The following is a 23,505-nucleotide window of genomic DNA, read 5'->3' on the forward strand; positions in this document are numbered from 1 at the left end:
AGTTTACATCAGAAAACAGACTGATAGGGCTTTAACTACCAGTTGGATTTGTCCTGCTTCGTATGGCCAGGATATACCAAACAATTTTCCACATTGCTGAATAGATGCTTGTTGTAGCAGTGTCATTAGTTCTCCTATAACGCCAGAGTTGCGTTTTCATGTGACACCCTGGAACCATATCAACCTGGACCAGGGTTACAATCCAGGCTTGTGTAGTCTCAATCATCTGTAGGAATACTCAGAATGTTGGAAGATCAATGACCTTCTCCATTCTGCCAGAGAAAGTACCACCATCTTCAGGATAATATCTCATACTCACTCTCTCTCTGTTTCTGTACCCACCATTTTCCTGCAACGTCTTCCCCACTTACCCTCATCATCGCTAATATCTGACTCGGACTAACCCGGAATCTCTTCTTTACAGCCTCGTCACCCCTCAGGACAACTCCACACATGCATTAAAAGTAGCAGTATGTTTGCCACCTTTATCTCTCTCACCATAGGCAGAGTTTACTGACTCTGACTACATCCTAGTTCCTGTACTGGTTTTCTTTGCAGTTAATCACCATAGTGATTAGTCACAAACAGATTCACATGAGTCTGCAGATGTTCTTTAACATGTAAAAGAAATTTTTTAAACAAAAAGAGTAAAAAGCTCTTAATACAAACAACAAAGCCAAGTTTCAAACTGCATTTCAACATTGTCCTTTTACGGCTGGCCAATTCCAGTGAAATTTCATTCTTATCTCAACTCTCAGTTTTTAAATTAACAGATTGTTCCCAGCTTCTTGCCTTCAGGCTGTAGAGACATTTTCATGATACTTTTCAAAGTCCACTAGCACAAATACTTCACAATACCTTTCACGAAGCTCTTCGTAAGAAAGTGCACAAACTGACTGATCACGTGATGCTGATGCCATCACGTGATGCTGAGTCCACGCCTTGGTGCACTGTGATACCGAGTGCCAGCGATGAGAATTGAATAAAAGCAAACGAGTGTTCGCTTTATTACAAAAAAGTCAGCAATTCACAAGCCACATTACAGACAATGCATGTTTAATAAACGCTTGTTAAAGGAGGACTACCTGTAGTGGAACAATTTGACTTTGGGTGCACCTCTGCCTGGAATGAGGATTCCTGACTAGATTTACCACCATCACTCTACCCTCATTTAAACTCGCAAATAATACGTTTTTTATTTTAAAAATTCAGCAAAATCTTGTTCTAAACTTCCGAAACCTGCCTCCAGGACATGTTTGAATGTGGAAACTATGAGGCTATGTTTATTGGGGTCTATGCAAGATAAGAAGCAGACATGAAAGAAGGCAGGAATGTTATTTGTCAGTTATTAAAACAAACCTAAGTGTTATCCAGGTCTTCCTGCATGTGGTCAAGGAAGGACTCAATATCTGTGTAGCTGCAAATGGAACTGAACAGCGAATATAAAACTACATTCTCACCTCATATCCTGTGCTGGAAGACTGTTCATTGATGAAACAGTTGCTTGGCTGTTGTGGAATTCCTGTAGTAATATCTTGGGATTCAGAGGATTGGCCTCTAACACAACCATATTCATTGGTGGCCAGCTACAACTTTGGCTCAAATTTTCTATCCTGACTCTCACTGACATGAGTTTTACTAGAGCTCCTTGGCATCAAATTTGATCAAATGTCCGACATGATATCAAAATACGATCTGATTTTCTCCATCCAAAGAGTATTGAACAGTCACTTTCACCACATGTATGGCATTCGCCTCTTTCACAGAAATGTTCAAGCCAAGATAACTAAGAGACTGCTGTACAAAGCACTCTTTCAGGCAGTACTTTCACTGCTTTTTAAATGATTGCTAACTGCTTAGAAAGCACTCAATTAACCTTGTGCTGCACATCTTTGCTTCCACCATGGCATGGGAGCAACTAATGTAGCTCTACCTCTGATGTATCTCTGCTAAAATCACAGACCATATCCAGGCAACTACTGCAGCAGCAAAATTATCAGCATCTACCTTCTCCTCAGCCACCTACTCCTACATGGGCCAAACGAAACAGATAATAAGATGTAGTTGGAAGGAGGCAAGACCTCCAATGGAGAGTTTATATAAGTTGGACAATACCTTAACACAAGCACCTATCCACTTACATTGTTGTAAATATCTACTGTTCCTCCAACACTGGTGTTCCTCTACCATTGTTGGCTGTTTATACATGCCTGTCCTCTGGAATTCTCCACTCCATTCCCTCCTCTTTGCTTGTTTCACCACTGTTAAATACTTCAAGTTCTATCTTTTCAGATGTGCGTCAGGCTCCCTACCCTAGTCCCTTAATCTTCTTGATGTCCACTGCCTCCTTTTCCTCCATACTATATAGAAATAAGACAGAATCCTGTGTGTGAAGAATTAGTTCAATGTAACTGCAAATGATTGTTCATTCTGAATGCACAGGCCTACATTTTGGTCACATTTTCTGGTGAAACCCTAAGAAACATTCCACGCATCAAACCAAATGTAATTTTGACCAACCAATATTATACAGATCTCATTTATGAAAGTACATGAACTTAGACCTAAAATGTCAGGAAAATCTTAGCAACCTTGACATCTGAAATTACCTCATGCAATAACTGTTGATCCCACTATTTTAATCATAATCTGCTTTATCAATTTATACTCAAAAAGAAACAAAACATACAAGATTATGTGTTGTGTAATTTGGATTTAAAATAAATGATTAGTTCCCATAAGCTCATTCAGGATCATTCAGTACAGGAATAATACTGTCAAGTAATTAATATAGTTGTGACTGAAACAATTTATTTACTGACAAAACTGATTGTTAAATTGCAAAATTTAAATAGTAGCAAATCTCTCCAGATTATACAAACCTAATATATTTGTGGATTTGGTTTATCTGGAGAGAAAAAAAAAGATGAGTTGATAACAACTATATGGTATCAATTTATATCTCAAAAAGATAAAAACAAACTTTCAACATTCTGAGACCAGGCCAGCTGTCATTGCCAAAACCAAAATTAAAGCAAGCTGCTTTGTGGATCATTGCAGACTGTATAAGGGAATAATGTAGGCAAGAGAACTACATCATACAGATGAGAGAAAGAGTTTGAGGAGTCAAGAGATGAGTTACTAGCTTTTGAATAACCAGTTCTGATCTGTTCCTAACCATTGTATTTGTGTGGTTTGTCCTGCTGTTGTGTGCTCAATAGTCACCTCCAGGATTCTGATGGTAAAGCCAGTCAATGACAAAAGGAATATGGTTAGATTTGCTTTTGTTCAAGATGAACACTGCCTTGCTTTGTGTGTAGTTACTTGCCAGTTAACTCCACACATTCTACCCTGACCTTAAATTTACCTGGACGATCTTTGACACCTCCCTCCCCTTCCTGGATCTCTCCAACTCCATTAATGATGACTGACTTGACACCAACATTTTTTTTTTTACAAACCCACCGACTCCCACAGCTACCTGGATGACACCTCTTCCCACCCTACCTCCTGCCAAAAATGCCATCCCGTATTCCCAATTCCTCTGACGTATCTGCTCCAAGGAGGACCAATTCCACCACAGAACACACCAGATGGCCTCCTTCTTAAAGACCGCAATTTCCCTTCCCACGTGGTTAAAGATGCCCTCCAATGCATCTCATCCACATCTGCACATCCGCCCTCAAACCCCACCCCTCCAACCATAACAAGGACAGAACGCCCCTGGTGCTCACCTTCCACCCTACCAACCTTCGCATAAACCAAATCATCCGCCAACATTTCTGACACCTCCAAACGGAGCCCACCACCGGATATATTTCCCTCCCCACCCCTTTCCGCCTTCCGCAAAGACCGTTCCCTCTGTGACTACCTGGTCAAGTCCACACCCCCCAACAATCCACCCTCCCGTCCTGGCACCTTCCCCTGCCACCACAGGAATTGCAAAACCTGAGCCCACACTTCCTCCCTCACCTCCATCCAAGGCCCTAAAGGAGCCTTCCACATCCAAAGTTTTATCTGCACATCCACCAATATAATTTATTGTATCCGTTGCCTCTGATGCGGTCTCCTCTACATTGGGGAGACTGGAGGCCTCCTAGCAGAGCACTTTAGGGAACATCTCTGGGACACCCACACCAATCAACCACACCACCCTGTGGCCTAACATTTCAATGCCCCCTCCCACTCTGCAGAGGACATGGGGGTCCTGGGCCTCCTTCATCACTGCTCCCTCACCACCTGACGCCTGGAGGAAGAACGCCCCATCTTCCGCCTTGGAACACTTCAACCCCAGGGCATCAATGTGGATTTCACCAGTTTCTTCTTTTCCCCTTCCCCCACCTCACCCCAGTTCCAAACTTCCAACTCACTGTCCCCATGACTTGTCCTACCTGCCTATCTTCTTTTTCACCTCCTCTCTGATCTAACACCTTCATCCCACCCCCATCTACCCATTGTACTCTTTGCTACCTTCCCCCACCCTCCTCCCTGACCTATCACTTTCATCCCCATCCCCACTCACCTATTGTACTTTATGCTACTTTCTCCCCACCCTCCTCTCATTTATCTCTCCACCCTTCAGGCACCCTGCCTGTATTCCTGATGAAGGGCTTTAGCCCGCAACATCGATTTTACTGCTCCTCGGATGCTGCCTGAACTGCTGTGCTTTTCCAGCACCACTAATCCAGAATCTAGTTTCCAGCATCTGCAGTCCTGGTTTTTACCTAATCAGAGTTATCTAGATCTTGTTGCATGCAGGAACAGGCTGCTTCATTATCTAAGAATTAAAGGCTTGGAGTCAAAACTATCCATAAAGTCTATTGAAGTCTGAGACCTGTCTGTACTCTAGAATGGATTATAGAGAGATGAACACCAAGCCAATATGAAATGCAGAATTAGAACAGTGACAAATCATCTTTGTAATGAGCTTGATACGGAACACAGGAACAGGTGTAGGCCATTCAGCCAGATGAGTCTGCTCCCCCATTCAATACAATCGTGGCTGATAATCCACTTCAGTGCCTTTTTCCATCATTATATCCATATCCCTTTATATCAGTAGTATTTTAAAAAATCTATTAACTTCTACACATTCTCATTGACCGGAGGTTCCTCAGTGCGCTGATGCAGTGAATTCTAAAAGAATCAGTCTTTTGAGTGAGAAACAATTCTCATTCATGTCCAAAGTGATTTCCCCCTTATTGTGAAATGGTGTTCCTTGGTTCTTGTTTCCCAACCAGGGGAAACCCCATCTGTTTCTTTAAACATTTTATAGATTTCAATGAGATCACATCTCATTCTTTGATATTCCAAAGATTACAGGTCCAAATTCTCTTCTGAGCATAGTTCCACCATCCAAGGAACAAGCCCACAAGACCATAAGAAATAGGAACGGGAATAGGCCATTTGGCCCAATCAGCCTGCACTGCCATTCAATAGTATCATTGCTGAGCTGATATTTCTCACATCCACTTTCCTGCCTTTTCTTCATAATCCTGGATTCCTTTACTGATTCAAGAATCTCTCAATCTTATGTATACAAGGACTCAGCCCCCACAGCTCTCTATGGAATTCTAAAGACATTCAACGCTCTGACAAAATAAATTCCTCACCATCTCAGTCTTAAATTGGCAGCCCTTTATTCTGAGACAATGCCCTCTGGTCCTTAAATCTCCCATGAAGGGAAACATCCTCTCTGCATTCATCCTGTTCAACCCGCTAAGAATCCTATATGTTTTGATGAGATCCTTTCTCATTGTTTTGAACTCCATTGAGTGCAGTGCCAACTGTTTCACCTTTGCTCATAAGACAAGCCCTCCATAATAGGGATCATCCTAGTGACCTTCTCTGAACAGGCTCCAACTAAAATGATTATCTTTGCTAAAATAAGGGGACCAAAACTGCTCTCAGTATTCCAGATGTGGTCTCACCAGCATCTTGTACAGCCACCGTGAGATAAGAGCCAAATTCCATTAGCCTACCTGATTAGTGTGTCTGCGTGGGTTTCCTCCGGGTGCTCCGGTTTCCTCCCACAGTCCAAAAATGTGCAGGTTAGGTGAATTGGCCTGCTAAATTGCCCGTAGTGTTAGGTGAATGGGTCTGGGTTGGTGCTCTTCAGAGAGTTGGTGTGGACTTGTTGGGCCGAAGGCCTGTTCCCACACTGTAAGTGATCTAATCTAACCTAAACTAAAAATGTAAAACTTTACATTTTCCCACATTACTGTCCATTTGCCAATTTTTTGCCCACTTATTGATATCTCCCTCTGAAAACTCTTTTCCATCTATTTTTGTGACATTTGCAAATTTGACTACAGTACATTCACTTATTTTGTCCAAGTCATTAATATATGTTTTTGCAAGGTTTGTGAAGATTGTAGCTCAGGTTGAGGTTTACTCGCTGAGCTGTAGGTTTGATATCTAGACGTTTCATTATCTGGCTAGGTAACATCATCAGTGGCTACCTCCAAGTGAAGCAAAGCTGTTAGTCTCCTGTTTTCTATTCATATCTTTCTCCTGGATGGAGTTCCTGGGGTTTGTTGTGATGTCATTTCCTGTTCGTTTTTCTGAGGGGTTGATAGATGGCATTTAGATCTGTGTGTTTGTTTTTGGCGTTGTGGTTGGAGTACCAGGCCTCTGGCATGTCTTTGCTTAGCCTATCAACCCCTCAGAAAACGAACAGGAAATGACATCACCACAAACCCCAGGAATCCCATCCAGGAGAAAGATATAAAGAGAAAGCAGGAGACAACAGCTACGCTTCACTTGGAGGTTGCCACTGATGATGTTGCCTAGCCAGGTAATGAAACGTCTGCATATCAAACCTACACCATCATTAATATATATTGTAAACAGATGCAGATCCAGCACTGATCCCTGTGGAACCCTTTACCCCCATTCACTGTTTCCTGGATATGACGTCCTTTTGAAACTTTTAACCAATGCAGCCACGATCTCTGTAGCTACCTCTTCTAGGATCCGTGGATGCAATGCATCATTGCAGAGGATTTATCCATCTTTAGCCCCATTAGTTCATCTAACACTGCTTCTTTTGTGATGGTGATATACTTAACTTCCCCCCCATCCCATATTCTTTAGTATTAATGAAATGTTCAAAGCATTTTTCACCAAGTCTAGTGAATCTTTGTTGTACACCTTCTACGGTATCATTTTCCTTCCTCAGATAAATCACAATTTTTTTTGAGTTTATTCCATTTCCTATTCTATTTTCCTTTTCCTTATCAGTTTCTAAAATTTTCTCAACACTATTTTTGGCAACATAGGCCATTTATTTTATTGCTGATTTTTCATTATTCTTAAATCAATTTTAGTTTGGAGCTGTGAGCCAAAGTTGACTTTTGGATTGTGGTTAACAGCTTGAATTATAAGGAGAACAAATCAAATAAGCTTTGGTTTAAACGTGAGGCCAGGCCTGGAAGTTAATTTCCAGTTGGTTCCTAATCAAGATTCTGCAAATGCTTTATTACTAGGGAAGAGCATTACATCTAAAACAGACAGAAGTTGGCAATTAAGAAGGTCAATATCTGGGAACTAATTCCAGCAAACCTGGAAAAGACCTTATGTTCAAACAGAATACAGAGTTTGAATGGTTGCTGGGACCTCAGGAGAGTCAGTCAGTCAGTCAGAGAGGGGATAAAGTTTGAATTGGGTTTTGGACTCTTTTCTAGGGAAAAAGAAATCTGGCTGCAGATGCAACAGCCATGGATATTTGAAAGTTCCATGTTTAAATCTTCCTTATCATCTTTGGGAAGTTCAAAGAATAGAAAATATGTATTACACCTTGAACCAACTGAACTGTAAAGGTGACCCTGACTGACATCTTAAGAAAATCAAAAAGATTTGGAACAATGCATCAAGAAAACCACTTAATCTAGCCAGTTTTGCTATTTTCTTTTATTTATCACTTAATTGGGTTTGATGCCTGTCTTTTGTGTGAATTGGGCTGAAAAATGAAGATTTTGGGGTTTATGGCATAGTCTGGTTCATTTATTTTATTTAATTTTTGCTCTGCTAACGTTATTATACTTAATAAATTACTAAGTCTTTTGTTTAAGATAAAAGCTGATATCTAGATTGATTGTTTGCAATGTCTGGGTTTATTTATTTAAATATTGGTCAGAAACCACTATGGTCAGTTTTGAGTGTCTTTGAAAGTTCTAATTTTACTGTGCTGCAGATAGAGAAGTTGAAAGGCTGATTGGTGTCATAACATTATACCATCCTTAATTTCTCATTAGCCACAAGTTGACTGTGTTTTTTTGGGTTTTTGTGCTTTGAAGGAATGTAGAGTTGCTGTAAACTATACAATCATTCTTTAAAGAATCATTGCCAATGTACAGTCATTTTTAATGTATTTATTGAATCCACTTCAATCAATTTACTCCTCATACATTCATAATTTCCTCTCTGTGAATGTAATCCCCTGGCTTCAAGATAAATGAACTCACTCCCAATCACAATGTAAAATTCTATCATATTATGCCCACTCATGCCCTTGGAACGTCATAACATTCAAAGCTACAGACAATGTGTTGGTAAATGGGATTTGGTTGAAGGTCAGGTGTTTCTCGCATGTCAGTGCAGACTCAATGTCTTGAAGGACCTCTTCTGCACTATATGATTCTATAAAGGCTCTTTTGCAACATAATTATCAGTTAGGCCTTTTACATTTCTTAATACTAAATCTAAAATAGCCTGCATTCTGATATTTTTCTCAACATACTGCTCTACAAACAGTCCCTACACACTCCAGAAACTCATTCTCAACATCGTAAGTGCTCATTAGGTTTACCAAATCTATGCACAGATTGAAGTCACCCATGATTACTGTATTACTCATGCTAAATGAGTCTCCAATCTCCTGATTAAAGTCATGACCCACACTACCACAATTAGTTGATGGCCCACAAATAACCCCTACCAACGTTTGCTATCCCTTGCAGAACCTGTTAGAATGGAGGTAAGAAGCAGCATTTTGTTCTTTCGATTGGAGCTCCTTCCTCTCTAATAGACCGATCCCATTCTTTATTATTAGTTTACCACCATCTCCCCTTCCTTTATGCCTATCCTTTCTAATCGTCAAATATTCCTTGGTCACCCTCAGCCATGTTATTATAATGGCAATTAGATCATATCCATTTTCAATTTCTTTTGCCTTAAATCATCTACTTTGTTGCAAATGCTGTGTGCATTTTGGAATAATTCTCTGTCTCTTTGAAAGAAAGTGATAAGTTTGGTACAATGATAGAGAATTAAATCGGGGAAGAGAAAGCAGTAGCTTATAGTGACAAGGGAATGCGATCAAAACAAATCCCTCTTGTACTCTACTAAACAAGCACATTATCCCAATTACAGCTGGTTAAAGAATACATGAATTCAGTTAAAGATTTAACAGATCAACAGGACTTACCTGTAGTGCACATGTGTGACTGTTGGTTTTCTGTAACCAATTATCCAAGTCTGAATGTCTATTGGCTTTGCTTTGTGATATGCGATGGTAATGTCTATAACCCACTGGAGGCCTCTTTGTTTTTCCACTACATAGAACAGAGATTAAAAAAAAATAAGCAACTTTCTTTTTTGAGATATGTAGTCCTTAATGTAATTACTGAGGTGGGAAAGGTGCATGTACATTGTAGATAATTTGTTCTAACCAAACATGGTTGCGACTTCATCAAACCACTGTCATCTGGCTAAATTCATCAATTAAGTTAAGTATACAGTATCAACGTGTTCATAATTTCATACAATTAACACCAATTTTACAATTCATAGAATTGTTATAGCACAGAAGGTGCAATTTGACAGGGTCTATGCCACTTCTCTGAAAGAGTAACTCTGAGTCCCGCTCTCTTACACTTCTCCTTATCCTTACAGTCACTCAAAAAAACGTAGACTTTGATTTTATGTAGCACTGCAGTCTCTACTGCTGCCTAACAAGTTGGACGTGGAGAAGGAGGTCAGGAGAATGGCTGCTCTGTTGTGGTTCAGGGAAGACATTAAGGAAGGAAGCATTCCAGCTGCTACCAACCGAGAAAAATCTGTTGGCTTAGCCATTTGGCACAGAATTTTCCCACTGTTGGTTAACTCAATGGCATCTGGATGAGGTCCTTAAGTAGGCATGTAAGAGCTTCAATTGTGGATTGACCACCTGATACTATTGTTATTGGAAACAAAAATCTATTATCCTGGTCTATATGTGACTCCAGACACTCAAGCAATGAGGTAGCAGTGGGGTACAAGTCAGATGGGTAAGCACATTTGGACCATTTTATAAGTGAAGCAGGTGGAAAGATCCTGAATTTAGCATTAGAAGAGCCTCAGCTTGTCCAACAGGTCCAAGGTACTTGTTCCCTGTGTGGATGAGGGAAGGTGGGAAAACTGATCACCAAGGTACAAAAGATTATTCAAGCAGGGAAGCAAAAAGAAACATGATAGTGTTAGGAGATTCAATATTTGTGAGTTTAGACAGCATCATTTATAAGCAGGATCAAGAGTCCAGGCAAGCAAAGCATCATGCAGATCAGGTCATTCACGTCAAGATAAGGGTCATCTTGAACAGGCTTGAAAGGATATTTGAGTGGGAGAGGGACAATCCAGTTATTGTGGTTCATGTTGGAACTAACAACATAGGAAAAAGAAGGCAAGAGGTTGGGGAATACCAGAAACTTGGAAAAAAAATTAAAGAATAGGACTTCACAGGTGATAATCTCCAGATTATTATCCAAAACACCTGAAAATTGACAGAGATAAAGAAGATTAGTAAAGTTAACAGATGGCTAAAGCAGTGGTGCAGAAGAGACTATTTCTATTCAACGGGGCACTAGCACCAGTGTTGGGACAGGAGGGAACTGTACTATTGGGATGGGCTTCACCTGATCAGATCACCTCCGCTGATCTGGGAACCAGGATTCGAGCTGAAAGTAGCCCTCCTGATGAAGGGCTTTTGCCCGAAACGTCGAATTTCCTGTTCCTTGGATGCTGCCTGACCTGCTGCGCTTTAACCAGCAACACATTTTCAGCTTCGAGCTGAAAGGCCAAGTAAGGTGGTCATAAGAACTTTAAACTAGTTAAAAGGGAAGGCTGGCTCAGGAAACATTAAAGCTTCCAGAACAAGTAACAGGACACTGTATAACTTCAGGCATAGCTATTAAGGGAACAGCTATGAGAAGGGAGAGGGGGGAAATCGATACAGGACTGAAGGTGTTGTACTTAAATGCAGTCAGTGTGCAAACTAAGGCAAATGAGCTTGTCCTGCAGATGGAAATTGACAGGTACAATGTTATGGGCATCGCAGAAACATAGCTGGAAAGGGATGACAGCTGGGAACTACATATCCAAGGACACTTGTCCTATCAAAAGGACAAGCAGATGGGCAGAGGCAGCAGGGTTGCCTTGATTGTACGAAATGAAATTAAACCAATAGCAGGAAGCAAAATAGGATCAGAAGGCATAGAAAAATATGGGTGGAGTTGAGGAATCACAAAAAAAACCCTGATGGGACTTATTTAAGGGGTCTTCAACATAGAGATGGACTGGTAAAATCAATTGGTACTGGATCCCAAGAAAAGGAATTCAAAGCATGTCTAGGAGACAACTTTTAGGAGCAAACATTTAGATTAGATTAGATTACTTACAGTGTGGAAACAGGCCTTTCGGCCCAACAAGTCCACACCGACCCGCCGAAGCGCAACCCACCCATACCCCTACATTTAGCCCTTTTACCTAACATTACGGGCAATTTATCCTGGCCAATTCACCTAACCTGCACATCTTTGGACTGTGGGAGGAAACCAGAGCACCCAGAGGAAACCCACGCAATCACGGGGAGAACGTGCAAACTCCACACAGTCAGTCGCCTGAGTCGGGAATTGAACCCAGGTCTCTGGCGCTGACAGGCAGCAGTGCTAACCACTGTGCCACCGTGCCGCCCAGGAGCAGCTTCTGGTAGAACCCACTTGGGAACAGAAATTCTGCATTTAGTGATGTGTAATGAGACAGAACTGATTCGGGACCATAAAATGATAGAATTCACCCTGCAAGCTTGAGGAAAAGAAACTAGAATCCGATGTAACCGCATTTCAATTGAGTAAAGTAATGGCAAAGACTTGCGGGAAGAGCTGACCAAAGTTGAGCAAGGGGAGCCTAGCAGAGAAGACAGTGATGTAGCAATGACAGAAGTTTCTGGGGGTAATTCAGGACGCACAACAGAAATTATCCCAAGGGAGGGAACATAACCGGAGGACAAGGCAACTATGTGACAAGGGAAGTCAAGGACCGCTTAAAAGCAAAAGAAAAAAATGCAAAAATGTAGTGAAGATTACTGGAAAGCCAGAGGGCTGGAAAGACTTTAAAAGCCAACAAAGGACAACTAAGAAAGCAATAGGGGAAGGAAATGATGAAATAAGAGGTTAAGCTAGCTAGTAATATAAAAGAAGATTACAAGACTTTTCTTTTAGCTCTATCAAAGGTGAGAGAGACAAGAATGAACATTGGATTGTTAAAAAATGAGGCTGGAGAAGTAATAATGGGAAACAGGTACTGAAGAGGTACTTTGCATCAATTTTCATGGTTGAAGACACTAGTAGTATAACAGAACTTCAAGAGAATCAAGGGGTAGATGCGAATGTGCTGGCCATCAGAAAGTGCTGGGGAAAGCAAAAGACATGAAAGTGGATATGTCACCCAAAACCAGATGGACTACATCTGAAGGAAATACCTGAGGGGATTGTACAGGCATTGATGGTTATCTTTCAGAAGTCACTGGAGTCAGAGAGTTTCCCAGATGACTGGAAAATAGCTGATATAAACAGCTGGTCACTTAGCCTGACTTCTGTCATTGTTCAGAGTTTAGAGTCCATTAGTAAGGATAAGAGTGTGGAATACTTGGGCGTGCACGATAAAATACAGCCTGACTTCATCAAGGGAAAAACATGCCTGACAAGTCTGGTAGAATTCTTGAAGGAGTTAATGAGCAAGTTCGAGCAAAGACAGCCAGTGGACATTATCTATTTGGATTTCCAGGAAGCCTCTGAAAGGTGCCACAAAGAAGTCAGCTAAATAAGATAAAAGCCCATGGTGTTAGTGACAAGATACTGGCATGGATGAAAGATTGACTGACTGGCAGAAGGTAGAGAGTGGGGATAAAGGAGTTTTTTCAGGATGGCAGCCAGTGACTAGTGGTGTTCTGCAGAGACCACAACTATTCATGTTGTCCATTAGTGATCTGGACAAAGGGACAGAGATGGTATTGTTGTTAAGTTTGCACATGACACAAACAGGTGGAGGGGCAGGTAGAATTCAGGAGGTGGGGAGGTTGTAGAAGTACTGGGACAAGCTAGGAGAGTAGCCAAGGAAGTAGCAAATGGAATACACACACACACAGTGAGGGAAAGTGAGGTTATGCATTTGGATAGGAAGAATACAGACTATTTTCTAAATGGGGAAAGGCATCAAAAATCTGAAGCACAAAGGGACTTTGGAGTACTAATTCAGAATTCTGTCGAGGTTAATATGCAGGTTCAGTTGGCACTTAGGAAGGCAAATGCAATGTTAGCATTAACTTGAGAGCTAGAACACAAGATCATGGATCTCCTGTTAAGGCTATATACGAATCTGGTTGGACCCCATTCAGAATATCGAGCAGTTTTGGGACCTGTACTTATGGAAGGATTGCTTGCTGTTGGAGGAGCTCCAGAAGACATTTACAAGAATGTTCCCAGGATGAAGAGTTTGTTATATGAGGAACAATTGATGACACTGGGGATCTGTATCAAAGTTTAGAAGGATGGGGATTTGTGGGGGGTGGGGGTAGTGGAGAAAGAGAAGGGTGGAATCTCTTTGAAATGAACTGAACACTGACAGGCCTGGATGCAGTGGACATAGAAAAAATGTTTCTACTTGTAGGAGAGACTAGGAAATGACAGCACAGCCTCAGTGTGAAGAGGTGACCCTCTCCAGTGTGGTGAATCTGTGGAACTCTGACACAGAAGGCTGTGGAAGCCAAGTTTAGCTTATTTAAGACAGTTCAAAGTTTGTGAGAAGATTTGTAGCTTGGGTGCTCGTTGTTGTGGTTCTGTTCGCCGAGCTGGGAGTTTTTCTTGCAGACGTTTCGTCCCCTTTCTAGGTGACATCTTCAGTGCTTGGGAGCCTCCTGTGAAGCGCTTCTGTGCTGATTCCTCCAGTATTTATACTGGTTTGAATCTGCCGCTTCTGGTTGTCAGTAGCTGTCTGCTGCAGTGGCCGGTATATAGGGTCTATGTCGATGTGTCTGTTGATTGAATTCGTGGATGAGTGCCATGCTTCTAGGAATTCCCTGGCTGTTCTCTGTTTGGCCTGTCCTATAACGGTGGTGTTGTCCCAATCAAATTCATGTTGTTTGTCATCTGAGTGTATGGCTACTAGGGATAGCTGGTCGTGTTGTTTTGTGGCCAGTTGGTGTTCATGGATGCGGGTTGTTAGCTGTCTTCCTGTTTGTCCTATGTAGTGTTTTGTGCAGTCCTTGCATGGGATTTTGTAAACCACATGGTTTTGCTCATGCTGGGAATTGGGTCCTTGGTCCTGGTGAGTTGTTGTCTGAGTGTGGCTATTGGTTTGTGTGCTGTTATGAGTCCTAGTGGTCGCAGCAGTCTGGCTGTCAGTTCAGAAATGCTCCTGATGTATGGGAGTGTGGCCAGTCCTTTGGGTTGTGGCATGTCCTCATTTCGTTGTCTTTCCCTGCGGCATCTGTTAATGAAATTGCGTGGGTGTCCGTTTTTGTTGAATACCTTGTAAACGTGTTCTTCTTCCTCTTTTTGTAGTTGAGGTGTGCTGCAGTGTGTTGTGGCCCTTTTGAATAATGTCCTGATGCAACTTCATTTGTGTGTGTTGGGGTGGTTGCTTTCATAGTTCAGGACTTGGTCTGTGTGTGTGGCTTTTCTGTATACCTTCGTGGTGAATTTTCCATTCGGTGTTCTTATTTAAGAAAGTGATAGATAGGTTCTTGATTCGTAAGGGGATGAAAGGGTGGAGCAGACACAATGGGCCAAATAGTCTAATTCTACCCCTATGCGCATATTATATGGACCACTTACTGAATTGTCCTTTGCCCTTGCCTCCTGCCTTCAAATCCACTGGCTGAAGAGTGTAAAAAAACCAGACGATCTTCATTCTAGGTTGTAGGCATTGTCAATAAGATATTAGGAACAAGTTCCCCAGGTTTTTTTGAATGAACATGTTGAGTACTTTCAGCACCTGAAGTCTCTTTCTCACTAAGTCACTTTCTGGCAAAACTGCCATTTATTGCCTATACGGAGTTGCCCTGAGAAAATGAGGAGTTTGGATCCAACTGAGGATTGTGAAGCCATTCAGAGAGTGGTTAAAAGACAACATGTGCTAGAGTTGCATACTGGCCTGACCAGATAACAATAACAAGTTTCCTGGTTATCAACCTACAAATCGACTATATAGGCAGTGACAATAGGAGTGTGTCTTGGTCAGCCAAGCTTGATGTAGAGTGTGCAGCTCTGTATATAGCCTCTGTTGACAGGTTAGTGATCTGTTCCAGGAAAATTCTAGCTATACAAATGAACAGTAACACATGCCTTTATATCTCACATGCCACTAAGTAAGACAAGACAACTACAAAGTTATGATCTGTTGTTTAAAAGAAACCTCATTCACTATTATCCAATAGGAAAGCAAATTTACCAAATTTGACCTGGTGACTCCAGACACTCAGCAAAATCAACTGAAATGGCCTACCAAGCCAATCAGTTGTATAAAACTGCTATTAAAACAAAATCAATAAAACTGGATTGAGGGGCAATGGATTCAGACGTGACAAAAACATACACAGTCTACCAGTCAAATTCCTCCTTGCATCTGTGGTTTCATGTCAAAATTGGGGGAGCAATCAAACAATGGCCTGATGTAGGCATGCTCTCAGAATGAAACAATTAAACCAACATTCCAGATGCCTTCATCACTATTCTGAGTGTATCCTGCTCCAAAGACAGGGAAGACCCGGTTGTGATGCTCATGTAATGACAAAGTTGAGACAGTGACCCCAGGACACCTAGACATTGACTCCAGACACCAGATCAAACATGCAAGAGAACTCTTTCTGATTATAGAGGAACCTCAGTTATCCGAAGGGGAGAATTTTGTTTGGTTAATCGAATGCCAACTAACAATCAGCCATGCATTGGGACCTTGCGATCTTGTTCGGATCATCCAAAATTCGGTTAATCGAATGTCGGATAATCAAGATTCCTCTGTATACCTAACTGTCTCCTTCAACTAATGAAAGTGGGAGCTTCAATTATTGTACTAAAAATTATTTTAATATAAATTCAGGCAGCAACACTATTAAAGGCAGGGGAACTTCTGAAGTGTATCCAGATCTTGGACAATAACATGGAGTGAAAAAAAAATACTTTGCTGGTTGTACTGTTTTCTGTTAAAGACTAAATAAGCTCACTTAGATGACTAAAACTTACTTTTTCTTCAGAAAATTCTTGGTTTCAATATTACAATCTATTTCTACTACTGAGGACTTTTCACATAGAATTGTGTTCATAGAAGTTTCCAATTATAATAAGCTTTACAAGTTAATTCATAGGACATAGATGTCACTTACTAGAGCATTCCTGTCGATTCCCAATTGTCCAGAATGCAGTTAAGAGTCAACCAATATGGCTGAGTGTCTGGAGTCACATGTAGGTCAGATCAGATAAGGATGCCCTTCTCTTAAGGGCAATAGTGAACAAGATAGGTTTTTATGACAATCAACAGGTTACATTGTCGACATTAGTTCAGATTATTCTTCCAGATTATTTTTTATTGAATTCAAAATTCACCAATTTCTAAGGGATTTGAACCAGCATTCCCAAAACATTATCTGGATTACCAGTCCAATTACATTACCACTACTCCATTGTCCTACCCTCTTCAAATTACTGACATGGGAATGCAAACAGACATTTTCCATCACATTTTTTGTTAAATGAGGTCTGAAGAGGAAATTATTCCTTTCAAGTTTATGTTGTTGTACTTTGCATCTCACACAATGCAAACGGTCAGCAACTTGGTGGTAAGTGATCAAAAAGAACAAGTCATCCTTTTATCCCACGTTTGATGTTGAGATTCCTGGTGTGCAAGTGACGGGATCCAGGAAATGACTGTCAACATTTCTCTCAGCAAATAATAAAAGATTTATTTAACATACATAATAACACTAAAAGAGCTTCATTTCAAACATCTGCTGAATTATGCCCATAGCTACCTATTTGTTACAATATATAGTATAACTGAATTATCACACAGTGAGTGCAAAAGTCAGAGGACTAGCTAGTGAGATCATTCCTACTAACACTGTCATGGATGGGTGGAGTTGTGATACACAGACAAAATAGAATTAGTAGATTTCTCCTTCTTGCTGACTTTCTTATTACCTGTTACAGGCCCAGTTTTGCAAATATGTCCTACAGCATTCAGCAAGTCAGTCAGCAGGGGTGTTATCAAGCCAAGCTTGGCAATGGGCACTGAAGCCCTATCATTCCATGCCCCTGCTACTCTGTGCTTCCAGGTGGTGCTCAATAGAGGGGAGTACAGATTCATTATCTCCTATTACCCTCCCTCAGCTAGTCAGTAGGAGGTTTACTTATCTATGTCTAATCTTACAGCAGGAGACTTCATGGAGTCTGAAGTCAAAGTTGTTGATTCCTAGAGCAACTTTGTTCTGACTGTATATCACTGAACCATCTCTGGTTTGTCTGTCAGAGGCCTACTGCACAGAAAAAGGCCCTTCAGCCTGTCAAGTCTATGCAAGTCAAAAGCAAGCACCTAACTATTCTAATCTCCTTCACAGCTATTGGCCCAAAGCCTTATTTGCTTTGGCATTACAAGTATTCATCTAAACATTGAAAAGTTATGGAGGGTTCCAGCCTCTACTACGCTTACAGATAGTGAGTTCCAGATTTCTATCACCCTCTGAATGAAAAATATTTTCCCACATCCCCTCCAAACCTCCTGCCCCCTACCTTAAATCAATGACCCCCTGGTCACTGATACCCCCCACTAAAAAAAAACTCCTACCTGTCTACTATGTCTACGCCCCCCCTTAATCAATCAGTCTCCTCTGCTCCAAGGAAAATAACCACAATCTAAACTTTTAATTAAAACTCTCCAGTCCATGTACCATCCTGGTAAATCTCCTTGGCACCCGCTCCAATGTAATCACATTCAATGTGGATTCAAGAATTCCACACAGTACTCTAGCCGTTGCCTAATCAAACGTTTTATACAGTTACAGAATAACTTCACTGTTCTTAAACTCTACACCCCACCTAATAAAAGCAAGAATCCCAGATACCTTCTTAACCACTTCATCTACCTGCCTTAAGGGAACAGCGGACAAGCACATCAAGATCCCTTTAATTCTTCGTGCTTCTCTGGGCCCTACCATTCATGTATTCCTAACCTTGTTTGTCCTGTCCAAGGGACTTATTAACTTGCAATTCTAACAGGTTACTCAGTATTAATTCCCTGGTAATTGTAATTTTCTTGAGTTGTTCCCTCCCTTTCAATTTCTGATTTATATCCATTTTCAGATTTAATTCAACTGTGTTGCTTGCTAGGCCACTTTCTGAGATCAGTTGCAAGTCAACCATATTGCTGTAGGCACATCACACATAGGCAAGATTGAAAATATACACCAGATTTCCTTCCTAACAGCTCATTAATTTTCAGATTTTTTTAAAAAAGAAATGACAGCTCAATAGTTTCATGGCTATTATAACTGGTACTAACATTTTTATGATCATTTTGTTTCCGTTTAACAGACCAAATTTAAATTCCCCAACCGCCAGCATTGGATTTGAACTAATGTTTTTTGATCATTACATCAAATTACTGGATTATTCATCCAGTTATATAATCACAATCCTACTGTACCTAATAAACTATGTGAAAATCAAAACTGACGTCAGATCACAGGACTTAAAAAGCAAGGGAGTCAATGTAAATATTTCTAATTTTGATCATTCGTTTGCAATACGGTATTTGTGTTGAGACCTTCACTGGCTGATTCAGAACCCAAAATGATGGCCAGAAGATGCTCGTTATTTAAACGAATGATAGTATACTCTCATGTCACTGGGCTAGAAAAATGCAAGTGCAGGTTAATACTCAGGAGACACAAGTTGAAATCCTATCATAGCATTTCTTAGAATCCCTAGTGTGGAATTGGTGGAACTTCAAATAATAAAATCTGAAATTGAAAGCTAGTCTCAGTAATGATGGCCATGAAGCTATCACAGAAGACAGTAAAAAAACCTTATCTGGTTCACTAATGCATTTTAGGGAAGTAAAGCTGCCATCCTTATTGAATCTAGCTTAACATGACCTAAGAATTAACCACATTGCTGTTGATCTAAACTATTCAAAAGAACAAATTAGGAATGGGCAATAAATGCTGGACTTTCCATTGACGCTCACACCCACAAGAGAATAATTCTTTAATGTTTATAGTTTCAACTGTGTGAAACATTTAGAATAATGAAAATATTTGACAAATCCCCAGGGGAAAAATACTAAAAGAAATAGCTGAAATTGTGCTTTCATTTTGGAATGCTGCACTCAGTAAATTATCCACAGGTGAAGCTTTTTGAGGATTATTTGAGTAAACTAATTACATAAATTTTAACTGCAATAAGTAATAGTTTAATCTGAAATGCATAATCAGTTCTGTTCATGTAAACATCAGAAAGTCACAAAGGTAGCGAGGTGGAGAGATTAGAGGTTTTAAAAACTATATTAATTCAGTCTCATTATAAACATTAGTATCCATGTTCTTTCATCAGTGAACTTTTCTGACCAGAGACAGAAAGGCATTCAACTTACTTTAAATTTGAATGATTTTCAAAGAAAAGTAAATGCAGACAATAATTATCTTTCCAGATGGGTATTGGCTATTATTTTGAAATTGAAGCAGAAGTAATTTGCTATTTAACCCTTCCAATTCTCAGATAATTCTGTGCAAACAATTAAGGTTCAAAGAGAGATTTTGAAAGCACAATAGTAATATACTGCAATTACTGGAATTTTGAAATGAGATCAGAAAATGCTGGCAACAGATTCTGGCAAAATCTGTGAAAAAACATTTAACATTCAGATCAACAACTTTTTAAATCAGAACACTGCTCGCTCTCTCTTATAGATACTGTCAGATGTGCTGAATATTTCTAACAATTCCAATCTTTACTCTCAGAACTGCTGTGTCCCAGGGTATATTTTTTTAAAACCAGTCACACTAAAGAATTTTGCAATCCCTCAGTAGTTTGGCTTTCCAAATCAATAGAAGAAAAAAAACAAAAGAAATTGGTCACTTAATTTCACCCTCCACAAAACTAGTGACACACTGGAGTTGTTTATTCCTTTTCCAATTGATGTACATGTTGTAAATCCATGTCACCAACAATTCTGAAATGCTGCATTGCTTCGTAGCTTTCAAGTTTATCTTAAATGTAGTGATTGCCACTGCTTCAATGGCAAAGTAGTAAAGCTGGATTAAGTCTAATAGTACCAAGTCTAAATTCTCCTCTCATTCGAACATAGGGCCAGTTGATCCAAACACTCTTCAGACGACAAACCAGTCATCCCAGTAATCAATCTGATGAACCTTTGCTGCAGCCACTCTATGTCATGCATTTATTCGCTTTGGTAAAGCGACCAAAACAGTACATAATACTCCCAGTATGGCCTCACTAAGGCAATGTACAGCTGCAAGACTTCTTGCTCCTGTATTCAAACCCTTATGTTATAAAGGCTAGCTTACCATGGGCCTTCCTAACTGCTTGTTGCACCGATCTATTCACTATTTAAATAGTGCTGCCAATTCTGTTCTTTCTACTGAAGTGAGAAACTTCACACTTTTAATTTCACTTCACATTATCCTGCAATTGTTATGCATTTTGCCACTCACTCAACTTGTCTAAGTCGCCCTGAAGCCTCTTTATATTTTCTCACCATACAGGCCTATTTTAAGCCAGTCATACTGGCTAGAAACAGACCCTTCAGGCCAACTCGTCCATGCTCACCGGTTTCCGAAACTGAACTAGTCCTATTTGCCTGCATTTGGCCAACAGCCCTTTAAAACCTTTCCGGTCCACATACCTGTCCAAATGTCTTTTTGACGTTGTAACTGCACCTGCATCTGTCACTTCCTCTATAAACTTGTTCCATACACACACCAGTCTGTGTGAAAAGATTGCCTCTTAGGTCCCTTTTAAACATTTACCCTCTCACATTAAATCTATGTCCTCTAGTTTTAGATTCCCTATCCTGGGAAAAAACCTTGGCTATTCATCTTATCTATCCTTTCATGATTTTATAAACCTTTTATAGGGTCACCACTTAGCCTCCTACTCTCCAGGGAAAAAAAATTCCAGCCTATCTAGCCTCTCATAACTCAAACCTTTCAGTGTCGGTAATATTCTTGAAAATCTTTTTGGCATTCTTTCCAATTTAATAATTTCCTTCCTATAGCAAGGCGATCAGAGTTGTACACAGTACTCCAAACATGGCCTTACCAATGCTTTTTACGGCTGTTACATGACATCCCAACTCCTGAACTCAAGTGCTCTGACTGATGAAGGCAAGCGTGCCAAATGTCTTCATCACTACCATCTGTGACGCCACTTGCAAGGAATTACATACCTGCAGTCCTAGGTCTCTCTGTTTGACACCACTCTCCAGGGCCCTATCATTAATTGTGCAAGTCTTGCCTATCTGAATTATACTTTATTTGCCATTCCTCAGCCCACTAGCCCTGTTGATAGTGATCCCATTGTACTCCTAGATAATCTCTTCACTGCCCACTATGCCATCTGCAAACTTACTAACCATGCCTTCTATATTCACATCCAAATCGCTTATATAAATGAAGAACAACAGCAGATCCAGCACTGAACCTCCAGCACACTACTGGTCACAGAGTTCCAGTCTGAACAAAACCCCCTACCACCACCCTCTGTCTTCTACTGTCAAGCAATTTGACTATATGCAACTGGCTAGCTCTCTTTGGATCTCAAGTGATCTGATCTTACTCACCAGTCTACCTTACTAAAATTCATGTAGATAACATCAACTACTCTGCCTTCATCTATCTTCTTAGTCACCTCTTCAAAAGACAAGTTTGTGAGACACCATTTCCCATAACTACCATCCCTAATCAGTCCATATGCATGTCGATCTTGTCTATCAGAATCCCTCCAACAATTTACCCACCACTGACGTTAGGCTCACTGGTCTGTAGTGCCCTAACTTTTCCTTGCAGTCTTTCTTCAATAATGGCACAACGTTAGCACCTCACTTGTGACTTTTGATGATACTAATGTCTCCTCTAAGGGCCCTGCAATTTTTTCCCTAGCTTCCAACAATGTCATGTGATACACTTGATTGAGCCCTGGGGATTTACCTTTTAAGATCTCCAGCACCGCCTCTTCTGTATTGTGGACTCTTTTCAAGACATCACTATGTATTTCTGAGTTCCCAAGCTTCCATGTCTTTCGACGGTAAATAGTGTCTGGAATTATTGGTTTAGGACCTCCCCAGTCTCCTGTGGCTCCACAAATTGCAGACCTTGTTAATGTTTAAAGGGTTCTATTGTCTCCCTTGTTACTTTTTACCTCTTAATATTCTTGTAAAATTCTCCTTTGTGAAGGATTTTCTTTTACTTTTCCTGCCAAAACTATTGTGCGTCCTCTTTTCGCCCTCCTGATTTCCCTCGTGTACTCCTACATTCCTTGAGATTCACTTGATTCCAGCTGCCTGTACTTGACATAAGCAGCCTTCTTTTTCTTGACTTGAGCCTCAATATCTCTAGTCATCCAGTGTACCCTACTTCTGCCAGCCTTGCTCTTCACACTGACTGGAAAATGCTGGTCCTGAACTCTCGTTATCTCACTGAAAAGCCTTCCAGTTGCCAGGCATCCCCTTGCCTACGAATATTCTCCTCCAATCAACGTTTGAAAGTTCCTGTCTAACACCATCACAAATGCCACCGCTCCATTTTAGAATCTGAACTTGTGTCTCACCAGCAAATTTCAAAATATCACACTGGATTCCCTCATCTAAAATGTTGATAAGTCGTGAATATGTTGTTTATATAATCCTGTCCCCTCAAAATAATGGTTAATCTTACTGTAGCCTCAACTTCATTTTTGGGTCCCCCATAATCCCCCATGGACTTGAAGGCCAAACATCTGTCCACTACAGATTTGACTTACATGCAATTACTCACCCTCTGCTGCTCTATGGGGTAGAGTATTCCAAAGGTTATCGCCACTGTCCAACATCTTACATGTTTAAATCATGCATTAACACAGAAATCAGAAGAGGACTATACCATATGCTGGTGCATCTGACTCCTCCATGAAATACAATCAGGAATAACTGACAGATCATGAGCTTTAACTCCACTTTCCTGCCTGCTGCACATGTTAAGTT

The 23,505-nt window shown here is 40.6% G+C and overlaps 1 protein-coding gene across 8 annotated transcripts in view; it reads right to left on the reverse strand.

The window, feature by feature from the left end:
* Positions 1–23,505, reverse strand: part of lpgat1 (lysophosphatidylglycerol acyltransferase 1) — a 133,838-nt gene that overhangs the window by 34,839 nt on the left and 75,494 nt on the right. For all 8 annotated transcript variants that reach the window (XM_060831490.1, XM_060831491.1, XM_060831489.1 and 5 more), the window contains one exon: positions 9,428–9,554. In XM_060831490.1, coding sequence (XP_060687473.1) covers positions 9,428–9,554 — 127 coding nt within the window. The remainder of the gene's footprint in view (positions 1–9,427; positions 9,555–23,505) is intronic.

Source organism: Hemiscyllium ocellatum, chromosome 10, assembly GCF_020745735.1.
Source record: "Hemiscyllium ocellatum isolate sHemOce1 chromosome 10, sHemOce1.pat.X.cur, whole genome shotgun sequence".
In the NCBI taxonomy this organism is placed as follows: domain Eukaryota; kingdom Metazoa; phylum Chordata; class Chondrichthyes; order Orectolobiformes; family Hemiscylliidae; genus Hemiscyllium; species Hemiscyllium ocellatum.